Raw genomic sequence first — 19,150 nt, 5'->3', positions numbered from 1 at the left:
GTAGCTTTCACTTCGGCGACGCCTCACTCTGATCAGATATACTTACGAGAGTCGCTGGCATGCACAGTGGGCAAACAATGACAAGAGGGTCAGCTTCGGTATGTTATCTCATAAATAATTCCAAAGAGAAACATCCCTGGAAGCCAGGTTCCCTGCACACGCGGAAACACCGGACGGAACGTCTTTCGAGCTTGGGGATTCGCGAGAAGCATTTCCGCTGACGACAGCGGCAGAGCCTTTTTGCTGTGAAGGCGGCCGAGCGCGCAGAATGCAAAAGCACGGCGCTCCGCGGCCGGCAGTACCCAAGGCAGGCCCCAGACTCGGCCAAGGTGAATGGGTTCACTCGCTCGGCGCGCCCGCCAACCTGCACGCACTTTCTGGGAACCCCGGCATTCTGCGGCTGCGCCGGTAAACACACATCCACTGTCCTCACACGATTCATTAATCCATCGCGGCAACACACGTTCAAATGTAACGTAACACACGTTCAAATGTAACGTACCGCTCCAAATAACACAGAGATTACAATTACCGGAAAACGATTAAATTATAAATGCATCCAGCAAATCCCAACGAATTAAAATAAGGTGCCACATTACCGATGAAAGTGGAAAACGCTATAATACAATACGACTAATTCGAGTACCTCAAGAAATGACTGACTAATTGGAGCTTATACCGTGGCTTGCCGCAGCCACGCTTGCAGCTCACCCTTCTTTAATTGAACGGATCGACGTGCCAGGTGAATGCGGGAGGGATGTAGTGGCGTACGATGGACCTTCCACAACACGCTACGAGGTAGCTTGAAGAGTACAAACGTAGAATTCTACAAGAAACGCTCACAGCTTACAGTCAGTCTCCAAAAACTGAAAAAGCATCCTAAGGTTAGTGGACAAGGAGAAAGGAAGACAAACTGAGCATACGATATGTGATTTACTAAACACAAGTTTTAGCAACTGATGTCTTAAACTCCTCCGTTAAAATCTTCTGACTGCTCCGATGAAGTTTTATTATAACAATTACCCGCAAAATACAGTTTCGCAAAGAAAAAAGTATAAGAAACTTTGTCTTGTGATGCCTAGTACGCAAACTTAAGGCGTGCCGTAGACTTTCTTCGTAACTATGGCAGAGAAACTGCGGACGAGCCGATTTTCCCCAGGAGTAACTGCCAACGGGCTCGCTCTTCCAAGGACACGTCGTGCAAGCTAAGTTAGCGCACACCCACCCACCAGCGCCTCTCTCTGTTTCTCTTTTAGCCTCGTATCGCCTGGCTTCAGACCACGATAGTATTAAAACTAAAACTGGGTGGGAAAAAAAAATCAAAATCACGGAATGAACGCCGATAAATAAGACAGACGAAATCAACATTTAAATGATGGATAAGGCTAAACCGCACATACATATTTTCTTCTTTCCTTGTGAAAGCAGCGCTCAACGATATTACAGTATACAACTGTAACAAGGGCGGCTACAGTCGTTGAAACTGGACGTGAATAAAACCCCGAACAACTGTTAATTGATGACTTATTCATACGACCGCTTTCTCTGCGTCAAAGTATCATCTTCAGGAAGGAAAGCATCCTTGCAAGATATATAATTAAAAAATTAAGGACTCTCAATAAAAGTAAACCTAAATGTAAAGTACTTACAGCAATGTCACATAGATTAGCACACGAAGACGCACCCAAAGTTTATAGTCACAAGATTCAACCCTATGAAGAGGAGAAGTAGTCAGCAAATAACTGGCAGAGTAATAGGAAGAATAGTGCAGGGGATGAGACACTACAGCAGAAAGAACCGTAGTTAATTTAATAAATATGATTAAAATGTAATGCAAGGCGCATAAAATAAGATACACCAGTAGAGCGTCTGCGTAAGAAACGTAATCCATTAACCCCGTTACTACAAAGATAAAAACCTCCAGAAGGAAAACGTTATGCAAGACTAAAAATCGGGACATAAGAAGTTAATTTGGCTATTGGGCCTACATATGCATCTCTCAGACAGACGTTCTATCACAGTATCTTATTTTACGCTCCTTGTAATACATTTTAATCATATTTATTACATTAACCATGGTTCTTTCTGCTACAGTGCCTCATTCCCTGCACTATTCGCCCTAATGCTCTGCCATTCTTCAAGGAGTTGGATTCTGTGACTACGAACGTTGGGGACGTCTCCGTGTGCTTATCTATGTCACACTACTGTTGGTACTGTCTATTTAGGTTTGTTATTATTGGCTGTCCTTAATTTTTTAAGCATATGTAGATTACAAGGATGGTTTCCTTTCTTTGTAGTATCATTTGGAGATGCTGTTTTAACGCAGCGAAACAAGTCGTGTGAATAAATCTGTTTGCGGTTTTATTCAAGTTCAATTTACTGTCATATTGCTATGCATGCGCTGGTTAAAATAACAGGAATAATCTTTCATAACCGCTATTCTTATGACCTGCGTGCAGCGCACCGTCTGGGCAACAAGTACGCCTGTGATGGGTGTGGCGCTGCCCTACGTTCAGTAATTGTTATGTCGGACCTTAATTTGATACAGAGCCACTTACGACGTCCGGAACAACCTGACACCTCCTCGGGATGGATGTAAATAAATTATGAATAGAGATCAACGGATTTTGACACCATTCTTCTTTCACTAATTGCTCTAGTACTCCAGTAGCGTGCTGGAGAAGGGTAACGTACCCATAATAGTTTCTGATTCCACATTACCATGACGCCATATTAAATTGTGGCGAACATAAAAGCCAGAAAGGATGTATTGTTTATTTTTCGTGCTTCTCACACCTGTTGACATTCTCAACTTCGTAAACGGGGTATTTAGCACCTTTTGAAATGTAATTTCCTGCTGGAGACAATACCTGCGCCTCTTAATGAACATTATCGCCTACAACGTTGTTACAGACGTAACTACGAAGAGCTATTTCTTTTCTGTGTAACGATAGAACCGTCTTAAAACCATCATATGAGCACCTTAAAAGCTAAAAGAAGATAATCTGATTTTATGCTTCTCTTTAATCGTAAACACGTCCTGCAGTAGAGGACAGTGAAAACATCACATGTTTTTATTTGGATTTTATGCCCCTTGCCCCAATGAAATCACCTTTTCCCTGCCAAGTACTTTACATGAGGTTGGGCAAAGCGCAGCAGTACCATAAACTTTTTTTTTAAGGATCCCAATAGGCTGTATCCGTTGGTCCAGTGTCTGTAGACGCGCACATGTTCAAAGTTCACTTTCTTGGCTGCGATATTTTTATAAGAACTAACGATCCTTTTTAATAGTTTCCTGTCTGTTGCACTAAGCCTAATTACGAAGGTGTTCATTTCCTTTGTTACAAGACCTTGTAGGTCGGCAATGTAGTTACTACACTTTAACCAATCCTATGCGGGAATTGCTAACAGCCCTCAAAAAGTGCTACAAATCACACGCTTCCTCATGGTACCTTGCACTTACGAAACCTGTCTAACAATGAGCTAGCAATAACGCAGTGACCGACGTGTTTATTAAACATGTTATCAAAGTCTGAGGAAGGAGTAACGAAGTCTAAATCGCTTAACACTGAGTCTTTATCACCCGAGCGTTAAGCTATTGTTTGAATGCTTAATAACATCGTTTTGCAAGGGACTTCTGGAACAATCAGGCCAACTGTCTCACAAAAAAAAGTCTGTCTGTTATTTGCAGATTCATTGGCTAATTAGCAAAGGCTAAATGGGTTGCAGACGGGAAGTGAGGACGGAAATTATGCTTGACGTAAGCCGGTCATGGCCCGTGCAGCAACGCGGCTGACTCAACGGGCATGTGATGAGCCGCCCAGTGTTCGGTTACAGCCAGCGCAGATTCTGATTCGCACTACTCCCACACAAACTACACCTACATAAATTACAATTTCTGTCGGCTGTTTCCAACTAAAAGTTTTATTTCAACCTACGTTCATTTCGAAGCACTTCTTCCCAGCACGGTTTCAGACTGATGTTGAAAGAATACGATATACGCGTTTCCAAACGCGTGATACAGTGATGATGACGAGACGAAGATGTGTTTAGACTCTACATAAAATAAATCCAGAATATGCAGCTGGACCTAATTTGTTATTTAAAATTACACTTTCTAAGACAAACAAAATACGCAACACTGAACATATACGTTTCATTCCTTCCAGTCTCATTTAATACTTTGTTACAGTACTAAAAATTGTCACGTTTGCAAAGAAAAGTAGCTGGCAGCATAGAATTGAAAAAAGGGGCATGATGATGAGAATCCTTTACAACGGTAAAGTTCTTCGACCAAGGGGTTAACGGTTAAACATCGCAAACCATCAATGCGATTCTAACGACATAACGTTACATTATTTTTGTGAGTTGAGGAGTGAAATAGCAAAAATCAATCAAATAAAAAATGCGACTTTGAAATGTAGTTAGAAACTGTATCCGATGATACAATATACAATGAGCGTCAGTACTGAAACTGTTGCAGGCAAACGTCATCCATATCACACGGTTGATACCTGGTACGGGGCGCGATGTTTACAACCGTATACATGATTACGACATATGCTTATTTTTAATGGAATTGCAATGACACTAAAATAAGTAGTTTTATATACTGAGGTCGTTCGAAATCTCTAACATGCCTAGGACAGCGAGTGCTGTACAAATTAAAAAGGAAGCAAATTACTGCTCAGCCTCCCTTGGTGACATCATTAGACTATGTACACAAGCGCGGATAGGATAAGGACGAGGAACAAAATCGGGCATGTCCTTTTCAAGGACACTATCCCAGCATTCATCTTAATTATGGAAACCGCAGAAACTTTAATCTGTGTGATCGGGCAGGGACCAGACCCTTCTCCTCCCGAATGAGTCCAGTGCTTTAACGACTGCGTCCCCTTGCTCGGTAATGTGCCAATAGATCTTCAAAGTTTGGTGGTGACTGACGGTATATTTTTGCCAAATGTTACTTTAGCCACGATATTTTCTCGAATGTAGTACTAGCGATGATACACACTATTTTTATGTACGTGTGTGTGACTATATCGATTTATTTACTATAAACTAAATATTTTACAGCACAATAGATAAATCGATATACATAGGCTTACACGTTAACTTCAAAACTGCGGGTACATTTTTCTTTTACTTCGTAGATCTTTATACTCTTGCGCTGACACACATATTTCTTCGACAGGACTTTTTTGTGTGAACTGCTTACCACAAGAAGAGTTAGGCATTGGTCCTTAGTGAATAGGATACGGTAAGTACCTAAATCGTATCCCTGATATTTGGGAATCTGTGTAAGATTATAAATTAGTTTTACCGTGTCCATTAGACTTCTGAAACGAACATTTCAAAGAAGCTGTTTTGTTTATGGTGACACCACGCTTCCATTATCACGGAAAGTCAGTCACTTATTAGTTAATTTTTTGGTGGATTTGTATCACGATGCTACCGCCACGAATAAGATACGTTACTCCCGAAAACTCTCTTGATCTCCCCTTGTATTCCCCCTTCTCCCTCCTACAGAGAGATAATTATATACTTTCGAGTACTAATTCGTTCGTGATTCGCAGAAGTACAAATGTTTGCAGGTTGTATTAGAATAGGTTGGTCTCATTTTGAAGTTCATACTGACTGTTTTTTAGGGTTTTCTTAAACACACTCCAGGTGAATGATCAAATGGTGCCCTGAGAAAAGCCATGAACGGTATCTTTGTATATCCTTCTAAAATTAATTTACAGCACTGTTTCGAACGCCGCTGCTGTAGACAGTATTTTCAAGCAAAACTGATTCGTTAGAGAGTTTGAAAACTTTTTTTTTTCGTCTGTGGGCAGTTCTGGTGCTCCCATACCTCAAAACTTTCATTTCATCTGCCTGACTGTAACGAATGCTGTTTAAACAACACATATTTACTGTTCAACGATTAGAAATGCCGTAAATATGCATATTAGTAGCTGATACAGCAAAAAAGCATATTACACCCTTCGAAATATTTTTGGACCATCACTAACTCGAGGTGTAAGACAAGGTTTCAGAATGCAATCGGCGAAGTCTTTAACCGTATACCGCCGATGAAGAAGACATGACAGCATGTACAGTACATAGGAAGAGCCTGCAAGCTGCACTGCAGTGGCGAAAAAAGACAGGAAAAGAATACGTAACATACGAGCAAATATTATCTAATATGAAGTAATACGAGGTCAACAACGTCCATCCGTACAACTGTAAAAGTGCAAGGCCACACTAACAGTTTCAGCTGGTTAACTGTAAGCCGAACACTATGAAAAGTGGTTGAAATACTGAAAGACAAATTTGCTCACACTAGGGTGAACTTTCCCCAACGAATCTCTCACGACCGTTATCCTTATCTCTTTGTGGGCGTTGTCCCTGAACGCCTGAAGTCGATAGCACAGAACGACTAAAGGCTGCAACAACGAATAGCATATTTCGAATCTCTCTGAGCGCATCATTTTCTTTTTTATGCTCTACAGAGAAAGTGAGTTCAATTTCATTACAACCTGAAGGCAGATTGAGCTGTCCATCTCAGACACCTCTCTCGATCTCAAGATAAAACAGATACCAGGATCACGTGAAATTACATCAAGCTGGTAGCATGCAACTTATCTGGCGCTAGCGAGATTAGACACTTCTGAGCGACACGAGATAGGAACTAGGAGTCCTTCGAGCGAAAGTACCACGGTTTTCCCGCATAAATCGAGGGAAGGCGTGGTCATAAGATGAAATGGCAATACATTCAACTTTTCTGCAATGTGAACTTTTTCAGGCAAGCTCAATGCGGCGCACCACTAGAGATAACTGCGCCACTGTAACCGTCCGATAAATTACGTCAACATTAGACAATAAGGCGCGAAAGTCGCAGTTCAGGAGAGGACTGCTAGAGTCAAAAATTACGTGCTTGCAAATAGTATCACACTTTGTACCAGACACGCATCATATCTTTGTTAAACAAGAATGAGTGATATCATCTGGGAGACGACATGCACCGTGACACGTAGCGACTAAGAGCATTAAGAACTTACAAGGCACAGGCATGGAAGCAGCGCGAATGACTGCCTCCTGCTCCTCCCTGTAGCTGGAGACCCGCCTCGTCCTCGGTAAGGTGTCCATCGCTGCGCTCCCGCAGCCACCAGCAGACTGCACGCTGCCCACTTAGCGAGTGACACCGGAGAGGCGCTTGCTTAGTAAGGCCTATCTTATCTACTGATAAGCAATGAGGTACGTTTCACACGTACGCCGAGCGGCAGACCGAACCCGTACATAGCCGTCGCTGGCACAGTCGCGACCGTGCCAGCCGCGGCAGCACTTGCGGAGTGTGGGCCGTAGCAATCCGCTGCCGGTCCGGCCTTACATAAGGCTCGACAAACTCCGGAACGCCTCGGCTATGTTGACTCCCCTTTCGGCGGCGCCAGAGCTGCCGTCACAAATTGCTTTTCAACTATTCCTGAATGAGTAACTTAGAGCCGGGAAAGCCTCTCTCATACCCGTATCAGTCAGAAAAACTGACTCGGAAAGCGGGCACACAGTGCTCGAAGAACACGACGTCGAATTTGTGTACTGACGTATTTATACTATTGCAAATATGTACCAATGCTCTGCCAAATTATTCGGTAAGGGAGGTAGATTATTAACTGAAATAAAACGAAAACTGTAATGACAACTTCGTACCTAGAAATGTGTTTTCGGAAAGGATTCTTCCTTCAAGCAACTATGTAATTTTTTGTCCATACACGTTTCTGTTAAGTTTCACCATCGTCAGTGGGTTCATTTTGTTTCCTGTTGAATAACGTGGAAAAATTTGCATGGAAATATACACAGTTATGGAATTACAGTCATTATATCCTTAACACTGTATCGTAACATATGCCTTAACAGTACATACTGATGTTTATGCATCTGTTGTCTGAAGTACAGTTCGTACTTTCAAAATTTTGTCATTTGCAACCAACGAGGAATTCTCTGCTGTACATTAGTTGAACTGAACGAAAATGTACTGCGGAAAGACGGATACCTACTTATTAACATGTGCTATTAAGGCATATACTTTGTTACAATGTTATTAGTGTGATGACCGTGCTCGCAAAACTGTATATATCATCATGCAAATGTTTACCTGTCATTCGGCAGTAAATAAAATTAACCCACTGACGATGGTGAAACTCTAGTGATTCGTGTATTGGCAAAATTAGGCGGACTTTTTTCTATTTTAAATCTGAGACATTACAAACAAACACATCTGATGTGCGTCATCGCGGTCTGTAGAAACCACATCATGTCACAACTGCAATCCTAAATGAAAAACACAAACAAGCCCACCTAGTACTTATGACACGATCATCGAAACGCGTAATAGAAGTAAATAAAAAGTGACTCGCGTAGCAAATAGTTGTTATTGCGCATTAATAACTCGCGGTTTTACGAATGGTTTCAAGAGAAACAACGTCGGATGCGGCTATAAAAGTTGCAAGTTATTTCGAAGAGGCAATTGCTATCTTGAGATGCATACCGTAGGCCGTTTCTGCTAATGTCTCACGTGAGTGCTGCTGCTTTTATAGGATCAGGCACTTGAAGAAACTACAAAAATGCTGGAATTCAGTTCAGGTGAAACAAGGTTTAGATGGCTATAGGGTCGTCCTAATGTTGGCTCCTCGAGATTCCCGTAAGTCGTTGCATGCTAATTTCGGAATTATTCCTTGAACAAGATCACGGTCGCTTCCTTACCAATTCTGACCCATCTAGTCTCTAATTATATAACGTCGTCTGAAAGGTAAGTGCAACCTCCTCCCGCTGCACAAATTCAACCCACAATAAGTTTCTGAAGATTATGGATGATTGCCTCGTTGAGTTATTGTGCTATTTTCACTTACATCTGATTGGATCCTAGAGAACAATTCTGACAATTAATCTGTCGGCTAACATACTTTTGTGGTGTGAGACTTAACGCGATCTTAAAAGAAGCTGTTTACTGGCGTTACACGAAATAATCTTATCTCTGAACTTTGATCTCGATAAAATGACTGTTGCAACCGAAGTATGGTATGCGCCACAATCTCGTCAGACCATACCTCGCTTTAGCAAATCCACTCATGCAGCTCGAAATAAGAGTGTCATCGGAAGGTAAACTCCACGAGCAATAGTCAGAAAGACTTTACTTATTTAAAAAGCTCATAAATGACAATTATTAAGAAACACACTGATTAAAACATTTTACAACCACTAAACTAAATTTCTTGGGTTTGTTTGTTTATTCATGTGGCAAGTTTCGAGAAATTAAATTTCTTTATCAAATGTTACCATCAGCAAAACTCTCTAAACCGGACATGTGAATAAATAAACAAAAACTGTCCCAACGTTGGCTGTGGAAGGATTAATTCGATCTTTTCCTAAGCTGCTTCAGGCCCAGAGTCTACAAAACGCAATAAAAATGAAGAGTTCCTAACAATTTTTAACTCTTTTGACTTGAATGGAAACTGGCTCCTTTATTAAGAACGCACAAGGCTTGACTACTTCCCGACAATAATTTATATTTCCATAGAGAAATGCTCGTCATGAAGAAAAGAGGGTGATGTTACTGCTATCTCTCGAGTCAAAATTTGAAGGAAAATGAATTTCAGATCATATGAGATGCTGTTTTCATCTGACATTTCATCATTATTAGTGTCCCCAAGTTTAGAGCGCGCTGTTACTACGCAACCACGTACAGAATTAATGAATAGCCGCTCTGGTTGCTAATACGTTCTTTAATTTATTCCTCGGCCGGTTCCGGCTTTATATGGAACCCATTTTCTGGTGGATCTGAAAACTGTGCTGTGGTGATGCAACGTCAAGTGATCTGATTTTCAGATCCGCTAGAAAATGACTTAAATACAAAAGCCTAAAAGGGTCGAGAACTAAATTAAAGAACGCATTAGGAACTGGAAAGGCTATTCACTAATTTATAAACATTCATATAGTTAATATTTTTGTACGGGATAGTACAACACACGAACCACACGGTGTGGCTATTTCAATGGAAGCTCTTCTGAACTTTTAGTTCGTAACCTCATGTCCAGTAAGCCTTGTCCAATTACAGGAAAGAGAGTTATTTTGCTTTATACACTGAAACAACAACAATATATCTAATTATTAAGAATTTTTATAGATAATGGAGACGTAGTTTTAATTGCCCAGAACCTCCACATTATCATATAATCGAGGAACACGCACAAGCTAAGCCTCCCAACTAAATTCTCAAACCCACAAATTGTCACGCTTACTTTTAGCCAGCGTAATGTTTGTCTATTGTCCTAATAGCTGTAAAATTGTACATGCCAAGAGGAATAACTGACAAAAGTTGAACATTTGTTAAAAATGAATGTGGAAATATGAATTCGCCTACTCGCCAAGTGCATGCGGAAGTTCTCTTCAATAAAGGCCTACGAATTCGAGTTCCAGATCAATCAGCAATCTACAGTCACTTTGTAGAACTATTAGAGATACTTGTCGCATACCACACAACGTACTTACGAGAAGTGCTAAGCAAGGGACGCTACAGAGAAATGCTTCGACAGTGGTCCACAAGCTGTAGCCGCCTAACAACTCCCGCTGTCTCACTTTTCCTTAAGCAAATCTCACTTTTTTTTATTTATAACTAGCTGCTATTTACGAGTAGAGGTAATGTAAGGTAACGGTTAAGTAGTCGCTCAGGGTACTGAGTAGAAAACACTAATAAACCTCGACAGAAGAGCAACAGAGAAAACAACGAGATGAAGGGTGACGGGTTCCAAGATGGAAACCAACCAAGACAGTAGAGTGAACCTATATGTAATAAATTATTCGGCACTCTTTTAAAACTTTCAGGTTGTTGAACTGAATTGTGTTTAGAACGTATGCGTGCGTGCGTTCCTCTTTTTTACAATTTCTGAACCTTCATGTCAGAAATAAAATACAATGCTTTCTTTTTCATCAAGAGTACCGAAGGACAACCACCAACTCGAAGTGCACGCAGGCTAATAAATCACAGGTAGACGACGACAAGTATCTCCCAACGGAAATAATAAAAAAGAGTTAAATGTCGGTTTATCTTATTTTTGTGAGCAGCAGACAGAATAAGACTTCTGACCAACTTTCTTAGCTGGATACCGTTTCACCTTAGGAGTTAGCTTTATTTTCCATTCCTACTGAAAACGAAGTACGCGACAATAAATACTGAACCGTTCCGAGTCAAAACAGTTTCCTCTTGACGCCACATATCATGACAGGACAACCATGTATGTGATTTAATAGTATCATTCAAGCGTTATCCCCACCACTTATTTGTGTTCTGTACAGTACCTGCATCACAAAGATATTTGGATCCCAGCACTATGGGACCGACGAGTAGGAGCGACATTTTGATGACATTGCCTTTCATCACCATACCCAACTGCTCGCAAGGAGAGAAAACACTACAATGACTGTAATTTATTTTATTGTATACAGTTTTATAGTAACAAACATGTAACAAATACAGACTTAGTTCACAGAAACTTCGCCGGGTGATGGAAGTGAATGTCGTCTAAAAAAACTCACTCGGCTACAAGCCTGAGAGCATATTAGTTCAACTTCCTGTGAGAGCCTATGAGAAATTCCCATCCCGTGATCGTGGCAAATTACTTATTTGGGAACTAGAGAAGTCGACAGAAAATTCTCATAATACATGAAATGCGAAAAAAATAGTTAAGAGTAGTCTTAGTTCCAAGTAAATAGCTCCATGAACATTACGATATTGACACACATTAATAATTAACATTTCTTCGTGATCGTCCCGTTACAGTACCTTTACATTAAATCAGATAATGTTCTCACACACCTTTGGTCGTCATGATTTCCGTCGAAAGCGTTTCAAAATTTCCGGCCAGGGTGGCCGAGCGGTTTTAGGCGATACAGTCTGGAACCGCGCGATCGCTACGGTCGTAGATGCGAATCCTGCCTCGGGCATGGATGTGTGTGATGTCCTTAGGTTAGTTAGGTTTAAGTAGTTCTAAGTTCTAGGGGACTGATGACCTCAGATGTTACGTCCATTAGTGCTCAGAGCCATTTGAACCATTCGTTTCAAAATTACAATTCCATCCACAAGGACTGCAACCTGTTTTAATCGCTCATCTCAAAGTGAAAAACTGAAAGTTTAAAACCGGGCGGTGGTCCTTCATAACTGAGCCGCCAAACTTGTCGGGCTGCGTCAGGTAAATATTTCGAGGAATTACGAAAGGTGGTTGTTAAATCTCTTTTATAGAAAGAAAACATTACAGTGATAAGTGTAGTTTATTATTACACACTATTTTATCGGAATATACAACTAGCAACAAAGATTTAGTGCACATATCTATTTTGTTTTATTGCGAAACTTCTACACTTTTCTACATTCACGTTCTGCAATAATCCTCTGTTCTCGTATGACCAGTGCTTCATTTACTAGATCCGCATACGGGAGGACCGGAGTTAAAGTCCCGTGCGGCCATCCAAATTTACATTTTCTGGGGTTTCCCTACTTTGATTACTAAGGCAAATATCAGTGTGTATCCTTTGAAAGGGATACGATCGCCTAACTACCCCACCCTCGTCCATTCGCAGCTTAAACTCGTCATCGATAGAACACTGTATCCTAGTGTACCTACCTCTTTGCTGATAAAATAGGCTGTGGCTAATAGAGTCCTAGGACGATGATACTTATTCTCCTCTTCGATCTACGTCTCCCATGCGAAGAAAATGAAAAATGAGTTAATATACGGCGCTAATCTTGTCACTTGTCATCTCTTAATGTTCACTTATTTTCTGAAACGTGGTAGTTATGAAATGCATTAAAGGACTTTACAACATTTTCAAACAACGTGTGTTCAGTTACTCATTTAGAAACGTAAAATTAAGATGTAGCCGGCCGCGGTGGTCTCGCGGTTCTAGGCGCGCAGTCCGGAACCGTGCGACTGCTACGGTCGCAGGTTCGAATCCTGCCTCGGGCATGGATGTGTGTGATATCCTTAGGTTAGTTAGGTTTAAGTAGTTCTAAGTTCTAGGGGGCTGATGACCACAGCAGTTGAGTCCCATAGTGCTCAGAGCCAATTAAGATGTAGTAAGTAAAAATGTAAGTAAAAATGTCCGCATTATCCGCCTATTATACTAAATAAGTACGAAAATAATCTGCGACAGTTCTTTGTGAAATGCTGAAGCTTGAGGCTCATAAATCAAACCGAGTGAAGTGGCACAGTGGTTAAATAGACAAGACTCGTATTTGGGAAGAGTGTGGCTAAAATCCTTGTGATTTAAATGTTGTTTTGTTCATAAGAACGTCACTCGTAAAAATTACTTTTCGGAAAGTTTTACTGTTTTTGCCACGACTTTCATTAGTACAAATGTAAATGCATATAACTCATTCACTTTATATGTTATCTACTGTAGTTCATTAGCACTTTTTTTCTTTATTTCAAAGTAATTTACACGACACATGAAGTGGAGCTAATTACGCAAATGTATTCTTATGCAGTGTAGGACTGGACGACGTGCTGGCAACGAATATGATTCTGTAGTCAAACAAGTGTAGCTATCTGAAGATGGGTATGATGGTCCGAAATTGGCCATGACATTAAAATAAAACCTGATTTAGGTTTCCCGTGATTTCAGTAACTGAAGGGGAATGCCGGGATGATTCCTTCTTTATGACCGTGGCAAATTTACTGCCCCATCCTTGTCCAACAAGAGCTTATGCACTGCTCGCAATGACTTCGACAACACGAAGACGTTAGACAGTAATTGCTAATAGTCTTATCGAAATTATTATTTGTTTCTGTGATTAATTAACTCGGAAGTTAATAGTCTACCACAAAACAGGACTGGACTGTCGACTGGTAATAGTTCCATTAGAATCACGGATTACTACCAAATTCGGACGCCTCAAAAGGTAAACCTGAAGTTTCCAGACGATTGGATCTACAGTGAAATATATGTCTTGAAAGGACATTGTAAGTGAGGTTCCAATATCACTGCTTAAAACATTCATTGGTTATAACGATAGCTGTTTCGGAAGATTTCCATTTTCCAATTAGTCTATGTTGACCTGACGTATATACAGTACAACATGTGGTGTGACTGTATCTGGTAACAGTTCTTGTTATATTTCAGGTCAAATTCTAAACTATCGATATGTAAATATAAATGTAAATGCAAATAAATGTAAATATAAATATAATATGCGAATGTGTAAATACATAACATCTATAGTGTGGGCGATAACAATTTTTTACAGGAAATATCTACAATATTATACCAAAATATTACGCCACACGGGATAAAACAGCACAAGATCAACGTGAAATCGATATTTTATAATTTCACGTGAAATATAACGAGACCAGTTACCAGATACAGTCCTACCAAATGTTATATATACGTCAGGACAACGTACACGTACTTGAAAATGGAAAGCTTTCGAAACAGCTGTGGTTATAATCAACAAACATTTTCAGTAGTGATCATGTGTACATAATTTAGTGTACATGTCTCTTTTGTCTTATTGCGAAACTTCTACACTTTTTACCATATAGCCCAGAGCCATCTCTACACTTTTCTACATTCACGTTCTGCAATTCTTCTGTTCTCGTATGACGCAGTGCTTTATTTAGTAGATGCGCATACGCGTACAACGTAACTATTCTAAGAATCAGTAAAAGGTCTTAATTTTGAATGAAAGGTGGAAATACTGCCAAAAGTTCGGTATATTCTGAAGTCAAGAATTAGACCTTCATTGCGAAGTCCATGCTAATCCTAAGACAATCATGCATAAACTCTTTCATTTACGTTTATGGTAACGTACACAAAATCCTGCACCGGCAAACTTTCGGAATTACGGGCGGCTATGGAGGCAGCCTGGCTCAATATTCCTGCAGGTGACTTCCAAAGACTTGTTGAGTCCATGCGATGTCGAGGCATTACGCCAGGGAAAAGAAGTCCGACATGATACTAGGACGTATCCCATGACTTTCGTCACCTCATTGTACAAATATTTCTAAAAGGGAGTTACTTCATTGTACAACAAGAAAAAAAATGTACCAATAATCTCAAGGGCTGTTGAAACAACGACTGGATGGACAACAAATTAAATATACAGAAGAGTGGTTTGAGTGCTTTTGGTAAACTAAACCAATGGCTGCAAAATAATAAACTGAAATGTGCAATTAATTCTGACACGAAGCAAGAAACGTACGGAAGACCTCTGCCCTCAAGCAAGGCAGTTCATTTAAACAGGAACTTCTCTTAGCCTTTGCGCAAATACTAACACGTTTTGATGCAATCACTGTTAAGGAGAGAGATGTGCGTATCCCGTTATCAGCTGTCTCAGTCACACACTTCCGCCCAGAGGAACGACTTTGTCTTGTACTTGAGAAAGTCATACCACCCGTCACACACTCTAAATGAACTCGAGGTCTCCTATAACTTAGCAGAAACCAGCGTGTGTTTAACTCGAATGCAAAAAGCACAAAAGTAACCTGTTCACCATTCTCCCAAAGAGCATGCGATAAACCGCTGCAAAATAACATCCACACTGCTGGCCTTGATTCTGAATTATGCCGTCTGCCCACTTCGTCAATTTCCCGCGTTAATACGAGTGCACACAAGAAGGACCCAGTGTAGCCGGTAAAGCGCTAATGTTGGTGACGAGTGAAGATTAGGAACGAATGTTAACCTCAAAAGTCCTTTCTAAATCGAGTCATTTGAGTTGGGGCACAAGCTCAGTTGGACAAGGATGAGGGAGGGAGTCGTGGAGGCACTATCTCGGCACGACCGAGAAGTGGTTTTTGTGATTAACACGTGCACAAGAGCCAGAGAAAAATTTCAAAGGTTAAGTAATTTTCATTTAATTCCTTCACACAAAATCCTGCACCGGCGAACTTTCGCAGTTACGGGAGGCTATAGAGGCAGCCTGGCTCAATATTCCTGAAGGCGACTTCCAAAGATTTGTTGAGTCCATGCGATGTCGAGGTATTATGCCAGGGAAAAGAAGGTCCGACATGATAATAGGACGTATCCCATGACTTTCGTCACCTCAGTGTATAAATATTTCTAAAAGGGAGTCACTTCATTCTACAACAAGAAAAAAATATATATACCAATAAACTAAAGGGCTGTTGAAACAAAGACTGGATGGACAACAAATTAAATATACAGCAGAGTGGTTGTAGTGCTTTTGATAAACAAAACCAATGGTACTTTAAGCAATATAGTTCTTTCTGGAATATCATGACACGAGAAGGGACCGAGATAACACCCAAAATAAAAGTGGGTACGCAACATTAGCAAACATGCAGGTGCAACGTGGATGCATATAGCTGAAGAACTTAATGCATGCATTAATCCAGGTGAGGTCTTTAAACAGCAGTTGTTGCCGAATGAGACGATGATGAATGAATGAATGATGATTAATGCGCTCTACAACGACAATAACACCGTCTGTCCCTAGAACTGATTTCTTTACAGTCCGAACGCATCCGGCATTCTAGCAGCACAGACGGCGTTATAAGGGCTGCGCTGTTGCACCAGCGTGACGACAGGAAGAGAGATTTTCAATTGCAGACGTCTTAAATAATTGTGGGAGCCTTTCACGGACTCTCTACATTGTAACACTAGGAAGAACTTTCAAAGCAGGCAAGAACAATGACATGTGTGACGCAACTACAACACAATAGACTTCTGGAAGCACTAATGAAATACGAAACAGTATCTAGTATTAAAATTCGGAAACAAATGGTTATAATCCCAACTTAGAACCTATCTACAATGTGTTCTGTTATCCGATTGGAAAAATACCCATCATTCCGCTACATCTACTAAATAGATGTATTTTACACGGCGCTAACAGGAGAACAGAAACCTTTGAACAGCCAACACACTCAATTCCTACAAGACACCGGGAGCCGTCGAGTAAGCGAATATTAAGTTGTTTACTAAGTTTTGTCTCATTTATTAACCCATCTGTAATAAGAACTAACTACATTTTTACAGAGCAAGATTATCCTAACAACGTTCAATTGACATTTTCATACGACTTAATAGATAAACACTTTTCATCGAAAAGGCAAACATCGAAGCGGAAAATCCACGATGTCTACAAAAAAAGAGTCATTAACATATTTGTGCACTATTCACGGCGACGTATCGAGACGAAATGATAAAATGTGAGGTTCCGTGTTTCGTTCACTGCATTTTAGTCTTATCACTCTAAAAGCTTAACGTTACTCACGAAGACGACGGTTCAATCCGTGTCCGGCCATTCTACCGCGAAACGTGCAACATTTTGAAATAAAGCTTAGGAAGACTCGAGCCGTAATTCGTGGACAAGCACGACGACGTGCTGAATAACGTAACTATGTCGGTGCGTGAGAAACAGCGTGCTGTAATCGAGTTCCTAATTCGAAAATTATGTCCGCATCTGGAGCAACCTCTTATTCAGCATGACAATGCCAGAACATACACGAGCACTGCGACATCTGCAACAATCCAGTGCCTTCGGTTCACTGTCATCGATCATCCTCCATACAGTCCCGATTCCGACCCCATTCGATCCTAATTTGTTTTCAGTACTTAAAAAACACATTCGAGGACTTCCCTTTGACAGCGATGAAGGGTCGCAAGCAGAGGTGAGGTTGTGACTCAGTCAACAAAGTCAAGTGTCGGTAACAACAAACTGGTCTCTCTTTGGGAGAAGTGTGTTCATCGCCAGGGTGACTATATTGAGAAATAAAATACGTAGACATGAAGAACAGAGGTGCAGAATGTTAAAAAAGTTTATTCTATTTAAAAAGTGTTTTCGTACAAAGAAACCGGACGCGTTTTGGTTTTTTTTTACGCACCATAGAACAAACCAACGCGTTTCACGCTTGCCTAGAACTTCGGAAATCTACATTTCTCTTTTCCTACACCGTTTCGCTTGTTCCTTCACCAACATCTGTCCGACGTGCAAAATAATCCTGGCTGTATGCTACTAGATTTGCATCGCAACTGTCACTTGCGTTGCATCGAATGAAACCATTGTGCCCATGATATCATCGGGAAAAAAATTTAGTATTCGTAGCGATAGCACGCTTCAATACGCATTCTCTTCAGTTCTCTCAGATATAAACGCTTGTTCAAAGCTACAAGCGAATAGCAGTGAACATAGGTGAACTGTCTGTGAATGCTCGTTCGCTGGTGCTCGTTTTCATTCGTTCTGGTGTAAAATAGACTTCAGTAGCATCTCGCGCAGCAGATACTGCAAACGAATTTTTGAGTTTCCGAGCGCTCTCTCTTTTTGTTATTTATTTATTTATTTATTTTCTTCTTCAAACAGCACGGTGACATGCCCTGAGAAACATTAATGTTGTCTTCCCTGGGATCTCCTCTATGTACTGTGTCAGTGTTGGTGCTGGTAATTTGCAATTTTTTGGTTACGTTTTCTCCATCCATTTTCTAGCAGAATATTTGTCAATGTCAGAATCGTAAGTTTATGAAATCTTGACACGATGACAAATGATATACGTATCAGAAACGACTACTAGTTTAATATTTTGATAATTTTCTGTTTATAGTCTAACTGTGTTAATAATTATTACCGGTTTTGCCCCATTTTAGAATCTCTTCAGATCTATTTTAGTTGCAGAGCAACCCGTCAGTTACATTTGATGTGTTCAGTCTCTGAAAGTCAACAGTGAACACTTAGTGCTTAGTGACTCATGGAGGCTGATCGAACATATGTAACTGAGAGGTTGTTCTGCAACTACAAGAGATCTGAAGAGGTTCTAATATGGACCTAAACTAGTGCATTTGTAGCCTGAAAGTAATATATATCTGAATCGCAACTGATGATCTGAATTTGGCGTCCTGGCCTACAAAATCATCTGTTATACATCCGATTGAAAACATATGGAACCTCATCAAGCACCAGCTGCACGAATTGCATACATGTAATTGTGAGGATATTCCTTTTCTTAGACGTTTAATTTATCCACTGTCAGCCAAAACCGTCATACATTCGGCTTTAGCATGTGAGCTACAGGGCAAGATTTTATTTGTGCTTTGTATTATATTCCCGCCAATATACAAAGCCCGCGATACTGGGCTACTCAGTCGGAAATTTTTTTTATTC

General features: G+C 40.6%; 1 protein-coding gene across 8 annotated transcripts in view; it reads right to left on the bottom strand.

Moving 5' to 3' along the window:
* Positions 1–19,150, bottom strand: part of LOC126299183 (spectrin beta chain, non-erythrocytic 1) — a 440,083-nt gene that overhangs the window by 289,275 nt on the left and 131,658 nt on the right. For 5 of the 8 annotated variants that reach the window (XM_049990951.1, XM_049990955.1, XM_049990950.1 and 2 more), the window contains exon 1: positions 7,044–7,298. The exons of 1 other annotated variant lie outside the window; for it this stretch is intronic. In XM_049990951.1, the coding sequence (XP_049846908.1) occupies positions 7,044–7,131 (88 nt within the window). In that variant the 5' untranslated portion in view covers positions 7,132–7,298. Of the gene's footprint in view, positions 1–7,043; positions 7,353–19,150 lie in introns of those variants that run through there. 2 more of the 8 variants (XM_049990949.1, XM_049990952.1) reach the window with 2 other exon arrangements.

Source organism: Schistocerca gregaria, chromosome X (genome assembly GCF_023897955.1).
Source record: "Schistocerca gregaria isolate iqSchGreg1 chromosome X, iqSchGreg1.2, whole genome shotgun sequence".
NCBI classification, from domain to species: Eukaryota; Metazoa; Arthropoda; class Insecta; order Orthoptera; family Acrididae; genus Schistocerca; species Schistocerca gregaria.
Note: the sequence above shows the minus strand (reverse complement) of the source record. Positions and strands in the feature narration are given on the sequence as shown.